At 40.3% G+C, this 8,652-nt stretch overlaps 1 protein-coding gene and 1 long non-coding RNA gene across 4 annotated transcripts in view; one reads left to right on the top strand and one right to left on the bottom strand.

Annotated features, from left to right (window-relative positions):
* Positions 1 to 8,652, bottom strand: part of LOC105291698 — a 38,780-nt gene that overhangs the window by 4,329 nt on the left and 25,799 nt on the right. The window contains exon 3 of the long non-coding RNA XR_002780191.1: positions 3,053 to 3,124. This is a non-coding gene — a long non-coding RNA (uncharacterized LOC105291698). The remainder of the gene's footprint in view (positions 1 to 3,052; positions 3,125 to 8,652) is intronic.
* The window catches only part of OPTN (optineurin), a 38,335-nt gene that overhangs the window by 8,723 nt on the left and 20,960 nt on the right, over positions 1 to 8,652 (top strand). For all 3 annotated transcript variants that reach the window (XM_011359612.2, XM_023530333.1, XM_011359611.2), the window contains exons 4-6: positions 2,655 to 2,837; positions 4,744 to 4,817; positions 6,642 to 6,776. In XM_011359612.2, coding sequence (XP_011357914.1) covers positions 2,655 to 2,837; positions 4,744 to 4,817; positions 6,642 to 6,776 — 392 coding nt within the window. The remainder of the gene's footprint in view (positions 1 to 2,654; positions 2,838 to 4,743; positions 4,818 to 6,641; positions 6,777 to 8,652) is intronic.

The raw sequence follows: 8,652 nt of genomic DNA, 5'->3' as shown, positions 1-8,652 counted from the left end.
TCCTACAGGTCCCAGTATTGGAAGAAGTTGAGAGCAGAAGCTGGAGCTTGGAACAGCTTGTTTCAGTACAGATGGTCAGTTGAACTGAGTTACAAGCAGGACTCAGAAACGAGTCCTTGGAACAAAGGACTTGGGTGTTTAGGACAAAGAGACACATATGGCTCTTTAATATCCTTGGTCATCGGCCTTCTCCCCGTAAACTGTGCCTCCCGGGCTGACCCCTTGCCTCCCCACCTCTTCCTTATTTTTATTTCATGGACCATTTGAGCTGAGTTTTAGGCCCTCATCATCCTGACTGAGTAAAGCTCTCAAGGCCTTGGACTTGTCTCCCTCACGCTGGCTCATCTCTGGCGCTGTTTCCCCAGGGACCGCCCCCCTTCCCACCCCAAATCATCAGGGATTTTCAGGGTTCTGTCCAGCTTGAGCAGAGGAGCTTGGGAATTTCTCTAGACATCTGCCTTTGAGCCTCAGGGTGAGGCTGAGGCATTAATGGTTCTGTCCGATTTCACTGACTTATACATCACAATGTCTCTACAGAGTACTTTTTAACTTTTAATTGCAGGTTGCTAGGCAAATGTCATTAGATAAGACTTTTTTTCTTGGATTAGAAAATTGCATATCGAACTGGGCACATTGTCAGGACAGTAGGCTAGAGACATCATGCAAATACACAGAAAGACAGAGAAGTTGCTGTGTTGCACGAAGGTCAATGGTAAGTGCTCAAAAGTGATGACAGCCTAACAAATAGTGGAGCTGGGGTTGAGATCCTGGAGGGTAAACCGTGGGAGTTCTAGTCCCGGATGTCAGTGAAAAGACTCTCAGTGGTAAAATGGAGAGAAATTTAAAGTGTTATCTTACAAGGTGTTTATGGCCAAATAAATAGATTTGTAACTTCCTAAGGATAATTAAGAGATGCTCACAGCTATGAAAAAGAAAGTCAGCCTCACAGTCCGAGATCTTAGTGTCATGGCCTTGTGTCCCTGGTTCTCAGACACTTGTTTAAAATTCTTTCCAGGAACATACTTTTACAAGGAGACAGAAAAATCAAATGGAGTCCTTCCTAAACCTCTTTAAAATAAAACAAAATTCTATTTCCTACCTTTATGCCAAGTTGGTTTTTAAAAACCCATTCCATAAAATGTTCTCGGTGAGGCCAGTGGGTAAATGTAAAGATTCCAAATGGGCACAGTTCTGCCCTTCCTGCCTGCTTCCGGCTTCAGGCTCAGCAGGACCTCTCCTTGTCTGTTTTCATTATTTTACATGGACGTTTCCTTGGCATACGCCACTGCTAAGAGAGACTTCACAGGCTTTCAGCCCTTCCTTCTAGACCTGACTCTTCCATTTCATAAGGAGCTGCTTTTCTCTGAGGCCTATGGTATTTCCCTCACAAAGGCAGTGCTCCAAAAGAAGGCAGAGCATGATCTCAATGCTGTGAGGGACACCACCGTGCTGCAAGTTGATACCTGTCCTGCAGTTTTTAGTATTTTACGGACAAACTGGTAGACGAAGATGTTGTGGTCCAGACACATGCCCTTCGGGTACTTTTTAATTCCACTGTAAGCCTTAGGGCCTGTTTACCATTCCTTAGGAAATTTATCACAGAGAAGATATACGTGTATGTGTGTGCTAATTTTCTAATGTGTTGCATCCTCTGATAATCTCAAGTGTATATATTTCTGGTGGGGCTGTACCCACGAGAGCAGTGAAAGCTTCCTGAGGAGGAAATCAGAAAGGTTGAGAAGGTTACAGCTGGAAGAGACCAGAGACCATGTGGCACCATGTCTTTCTTTCTAACTCAAGCAAATTAAGGCGAAGACGCTAAGTGTGTCTGCTCAAGGCAACACAGGCACCACTCAGCAGAGCATGGGCTCAAGTCTGTCCTCGCACCCAAGTAAAACCAAGCATCTAACTAGGGTCTTTCTCTCCTGACTTTGTCAAATGCGGTCACTGCAACAGGATGAACACAACACATCCTTGACCTTAGTGAAATAGTAACGTTTATTATTAGTGTTTATGGAGGCTGAAATTTTTTTTTTTTTTTATCTCTTGTACCAGCCCCTGAATTTTCAATTTGATTATTTCTCAACAGACTTATGTTTAGCACCCTTAAAACACCAACACAGAGTATTGTAGCACCCAAACTATACACCTAGGAGAATTCTGGACCTTTCATTGTGTTTTGCCATTATTGTACCAAGTGATGTCTTTTGTGCTCTGGCTTCTAGACATGATGGGTATGGGGAGGGTGGAGTGGGTATACATTTGGGGGAGGAAAAAAGAGGCAAGAGGTGGCGTTGTGGCAGCTTTCTGTCCTTATATTCTGAGATTCTGGACAACTTACAAGTCTACCTTTGCCAAAGTCTGGTTGGTTATTTTCATATCAGATTATTCCAGCATGCTGAGGAAGCCTTGCTTTCTTGTCATGAAGTTATTTTAATTTTCTGTTACTCAAATGTAATAAAGTAATATAAAAATGTTCATTTTAAATGTTATGTCAAAATAAATTGCCAAGGGAAAACTAGAATTTTCTACCGTAAAGCATAAGGGATGAAGATGTTGAGAAACTGCCTTGCCGGCGGGCGTGGAGCAGTCGAGTGTGACGGCTGGATTCTTGGTTCGATTTGTTAATTTGCTTTGCTTCTTGTCACTTCCAGGACCCCACTGGGGACCCGAGGGTCCCCAAGGCAGAAGCAGACCAGGAAATGGAACAGCTAAAGACCCAGGTGGTGCGGCTTCAAGCTGAAAAGGCAGATCTGCTTGGCATTGTGTCCGAACTGCAGCTCAAGCTGAACGCAGGTGGCCCCTCTGAAGACTCCTTTGTTGAAATTAGGATGGCTGTGAGTGTTCTGGCTTTGGTTTTGTTTTAAGCAAATTACAAAACCTCACCTGGACAGTTGATACAAACACCACCATATCTTTTCAACACAGGGAAGCCAGGTAGTGGGGGAATTTCAGTGTAGCAAAGATAAACTGGCTCTCATTTTTTAAGTATAACATAATGCTTGTAAGTTATCTATCACATAATGCTCGAAATGGAAAAATATCGATTTACCTTTTACGACAAGAGATGGTCCTTCTTTTTTCCAATGTGTCTTGACAAATCAGACATTTAACTATGACTGACCTAAAAAAAAAAAAAAGCATTAACTTTTTCAGACGAGGTCTCAAAGCCGTGTTCAGCATTTCACTCAGGTGAACACGATCACTGAATCGTGATCAGTAAACCAATGGCCTTAAAACTTTTTAATAATAGAATCGTCTTTTCAAACAAGGTCTTCTAAGGAACCGTGGTTTATTAGAAGTAAGAAGTGGAGAAAGGTAGGAGCAGAGGTGTCTGGTCGTGGGTGGAGGGATGTCTCGGCTTCTCTAACAGCAGCTGCTTGGGGACCTCTGGGAACAGAGTTTGAAGCTGGTGTTATCAAACTCGCGTTTATGTGCCACCAAAATGAAGTGAGCTGAGCGAGGTGGCAGGTCCTGACCCATAAGAAGCACCTGTCACGGCTGTGTCTGGGAGTGTGGCAGTCCTACTAAAGGAGTGGATGAATCAAGGAGAGGCCTCTCCTTCGCTGCAGAAGTGAGAAAACCGCATGAGGGTTAAATCCTCTGTCATACACGCTATCGTTTCAGCTTTGTCAAAGTGCATGTAAAGGACAAGAGATTAATTGCGTCTCTGAAGAGAAAAATGTACCTTGTAGATAAGGGAGCACCTTGCAAAAAGCTTAACTACTGGATGTGTCTGAAATATTAGAACGTGACTTCTTTTACTTTCTAATTCATTTGCTGCACTGAAGTTCGAGATAGAAAATGGCTGTTAATAACCTTGCCCTTCATGCCCTCTAATAAATTTTAGATGCCTATTTAATAGTGGCCAAAATCAAGAGAATTAAAATACCATTTGAAAAGCACACTTTGCCAGAATACCCTTTCTGCAAATGACTGGATTATGAAACACAAATTCAGTCAGAGTGTTAACCTTCTGCAAATAACTGATAAAATTCAGGAAGCCCAAAGAGCACAGCAGAAGTTTTCACATCAGGGTATGCGGTTGGCATAATATGTTCCCTCACTGATGAGTGGCAGTTATTTTTAGTGTAAACTTGTTTTTCTTGCCTTGCTTCTGTGAACTGGAAAATACTGCCCAAGATTTAGGAAGGGTGTCACAATAAAAATTATCCAGAACCATCTCTGTGCATTTTTGGAAGATTTTCCCAGTAGCTCATTGAACGGAGCTACTTCAAATCATTTAAGTGGTCTTAATACTCTTGTTTCGTAAATGGCCCGAGATGCATAGCATTTCTAATAGGAGACAACTTTGTGCCTCTTTTTCAACTTTGCTTCAGCAACTTGAGTTCTAGCATTTTGCATTTTAAAGGACTGTACAGGGAAGGTATGTGGAGTTGTCACTAGCTCTACTTGAACTTAACCTAGGGAAGAGGAGAACTGCCAAAGAGAGAGAGAAGGAGATAAGTTTTCATGTTATGGGGTTAGGCTGACTATGCAGAATGAGAGGAGGCTGACCTTCGTCTAGACATTTATAATCCTGACGTGGCACGTGGGTGAGAGAAGGGGACATTTCTATTCCATATGAGTAACCAAATTTCAACCTCTCACATTTAAATGTCTGGTATATTCCTTGGGTTGCAGGTCATCAGAATTCTTGATCTTTTGCCTTTTTCTCTTTTGATAGAGAATTTGTCTTGCAGACATTATTATGTTAAATCTCTTTAATTTCTGCTTTTACAGGAAGGAGAGGCAGATGTGGCAGTGAAAGAAATCAAGACAAGTCCTGGGCCCACAAGAACTGATTCCAGGGACATGTAAGTAAGGAAAGACTGGGGCTGTTGGCCAGGCAGCCTGGACAGTCTTGTCACTTCTAGTGATGGGCCGTAAAAATCACTTCTTATTAAGTTATACCAGGACCTTTCAAAAATGTTCAGTTTGAACGCTGTTTCATGTTGCAGCCAAAGCTGGCAGAGAATAAAAACAATGTTTGGTGCCTTTTAGGGCTAACTAACCCTCACTACTCAAGGTGTTCCATCTCCATCAGATCAGAAGGGAAAACAAACTTGTTTTCCATTAAAAGACCCGTGTTTCTTGATTTGCATGCCCGTGCAATTTGATCTGGACCAGGCTGCCCTGCTTGATAAGTGGGGTGCTTCCACTTTCTCTGCCCTGTTCATTCCTGTACAAGCCAAGGTGACTAATACTACTGAGTATAATCTCCTATAACAGTGATTGCTACTGCCCTGAGTCACTGGGTGATTCTTGAAAGTGCCCAGATAGCTTATCTGTGGGATCTCCAGTTGCTATGTCCCATGTAGATAGTAGGAAGCAGACCTCTTAAATGGCGAGGGGACTCTGAGGAGGAGATGGCAGTGGAACCTGGCCCCTGAGACTCTTTCATGTAGCAGTCCCCCAGAATGGGTTGTCAGCGCATCCTCCATCAGCAGGTTACTTTATGTTAGTCTACTAAGAGACAGTTATCTGAAAGTTTCTCTAAGGATCTCTTCCCTCATAGGCTTTTAGTATCTTTTTTTCCAAAACTTGATGAATGTATTTATAAAACATGAAAATGGGTTATTATTTTTTTCTATTATGCTCCTAAGCCCTTGTATACGGTAGAAAATAAATATTAAATAATATTCTTTCATGAAGCAGTACAGCTAAGGGGAATAAATGAGAGTTATTCCCTTTTTTTTTTTTTTTTTAAAAATTCCTCAGCTTTCCCCCATATTGCTTTTTTTTTTTTTTTTTTTTTTATAGCAAAAGACTGCTGGAAGTGGTGGGAAGGAAGAAAGCCTTGTTTGAAATTTCTAAGCCACTTCCTCCTCATTTATATCCACATGCACAGACCACTTTTTCTTTCAAGCCAGACAGCTGTTTTCAGGGTGGGTTTTTTTTTTTTTTTTTTTTTTCAGTTTCTTTATCTTGTTTGAAAGCATATTAAGGAGTTAGAGATTGATTTCTAGGTTTACAGTTTGAGCTTTGGAGTTGGGAACAGGGATTTAATCCTGGCTGTTTTTCACACGTGTGAACTTCAGTAGATTACTGCAAGAGTGGCTGCCATTAGCATCAGCACAGTCGGAATGTTTAGCTGTTATAGCAGCAGTCTGTCTCTGCACGCCTCTTGATTTAATCAGATTGTGACACTTCTCAAAATATATGACATACCAACAGTATCTACATTTCTCTGCTCTAATTATTTGACTTTCTTCTCTCAACTTGAGAATGTGATGGCTTCTGTCACATTGGAGAAAGGCCAGCGGGTCTGCATGTCACCTCAGGCAGCACGTGTGCTTAAGCACCTTGACTGTGGTCCTCTTCGGGACTAGTTTTCTAGGGCAGCCGGGCATCAGAGACCAGGACTTCCTCTGCTCCGCTGTTTCTGTGAGTCGTGTGGTCTGCTGTGGTGGGCACAGTGACCACTCGGAGGAAGTGAGCACATGCAGTGTAAGGCCGTTAGTCCCCACTCCTTCCCTGGAAAGCACGGAGGGCCATCTGTGCTTGGTTAGGAAGTGAGTATTCATTGTAGAGTGTTCCAGAAGGCAGTTCCTGTAAGTTGGCTCCAGTTATATCCTTAGACTTGGACATTTTTGTTTTCTGATGAAAACCTTTTTAACCTTTATGCCATCTTGATGTAGGAGCAGATCTGTAGAAGGTGCCAGGAATTATTTGGAATCCGAGGAATTAACTGTGAGCCAGCTCCTGCTTTGTCTGAGGGAAGGAAACCAGAAGGTGGAGAGACTCGAGAATGCCCTTAAGGAAGCCAGAGAAAGGTATGGAATAGGTAACTTGAGATATGCATACATTGCTTTTTAAACAGATTTCTCGAGATATAGTTAAAATACTATACAGTTCATCCATTTAAAGTGTACTTTTCAATGAGTTTTAGAATAGTCACAGAGTTATGTAGCCATTATCACATTGTAATTTGAGAATGTTTTCTCCCAAATAAGAAACCCAGTACCCATTAGCATTCATTTCTCATCCTTTCCAGTAATCTACTTTCCGCCTCTATAGATTTACCTGTTACAGACATTTCATATAAATGGAATCATACAATACGTGGTATTTTGTGATTGGCTTATGCTACGTAGCATAATGTTTTCTTAGTTCATCCATGCTGTAGCACGTACCAGTTCTTCATTCCTTTTTGTTACCGAATAATCTTCCATTGTTTGATTAGACAGCATTTTGTTTTTTCATCAGTTGGTGAACATTTGGGCTGTTCCCACTTTTTGCCTATCATGAATCATGTTTGCTCTGTACATTCATGCAATTTTTTGCGTGGACGTATTTTTTTAATTCTTGGGGCTGTATACCCAGGAGTGGAATTGCTGGGTTATATGGTAACTCTGTGTTTACTATTTTGAGGAACTACCAAACTGTTTTCCACAGTGGCTGCACCATTTTACATTCCCACTAGCAAAGTATGAGGATTCCCTTGTCTCCATATCCTCCGTATCCATATGTGTCTTTTTGATTATAGCCATCCTCATAGATGTGAAATAGTATCTCATTGTGGTTTTATTTCCCAGATGACTAATATTGAGTATATTTTCATGTTGGCCATTTGTATATCTTCTTTGAAGAAGTAGCTTTTCAAATCCTTTGCCCATTTGAAAAAAATCATATTGTCTTTTTGAGTTCATTATATATTCTGGATACAAGTCCTTTTTGAGATTTTTGATTTGCAGGTATTTCTTCCTATTCTGTGGATTATCTTTTCACGCCATGATAGTATCATTTGTAGCACAAAATTTTTTTTTATTTTGACGTAGTCCAATTTATCTATTTTTTCTTTTGTCTCTTGTGCTTTTGATGTCGTATCTAAGAAAACATTGACTACTCCAAGATCATAAAGATTCAGTCCTATGTTTCTCATAAGAATTTTATACTTTTAAGACTTACATTTAAGTCTGTGGTCCATTTTGAGGTGTTTTTTTTTTTTATGGTGTTTGGTAGGAGTTCAAATTCATTCTTTTGTGTGTAGATATCCGGTTATCCTAATACCATTTGTTGAAAAGATTATTCTTTCCCTAACTGAATTTTCTTGGTACCCTTGGTGTAAATCAATTGACCGTAAAGGCAAAGATTGATTTCTAAACCTTTGATTTTATTCCATTGCTTTATGTATCTGTCCTTATGCCAGTACTACACTATCTTGATTACTAAAGTTTTGTAATACATTTTGAAATTGGGACGTGTGAGTCATGTATTTTCTTCTTTTAAAAGATAGTTTTGGCTATTCCGGATCCCTTGCATTTCTATATAAATTATCGGCTGTGAGTTTTTCATAGTTGCTTTTATCAGGTTGATAAACTCCCTTTTATTACATTTTTTATCATGAAACGTCTGGATTTTGTTAAATGTTTTTTATGTTTCTATGGAGATGATTTTTTTTTTTTTAAACCTTCATTAATATGATGTAATACATTGATTTTCAGATGTTTAAACCAACCTTTCATTCCTGGATATATCCCACTTGATTATGCTATATAATCCTTTTTATATGTTGCTGGTTTGGATTGCTAGTATTTTGTTAAGGATTTTTACATCTGTATTATTCATAAGCAATATTGGTCTGTAGTTTTCTGTTCTCGTGATGACTTTGGTTTGGGCCTCATAGATTGTGGTACACACGCACACGCG

Source organism: Pteropus vampyrus, unplaced genomic scaffold (assembly GCF_000151845.1).
Source record: "Pteropus vampyrus isolate Shadow unplaced genomic scaffold, Pvam_2.0 Scaffold49, whole genome shotgun sequence".
NCBI classification, from domain to species: domain Eukaryota; kingdom Metazoa; phylum Chordata; class Mammalia; order Chiroptera; family Pteropodidae; genus Pteropus; species Pteropus vampyrus.
Note: the sequence above shows the minus strand (reverse complement) of the source record. Positions and strands in the feature narration are given on the sequence as shown.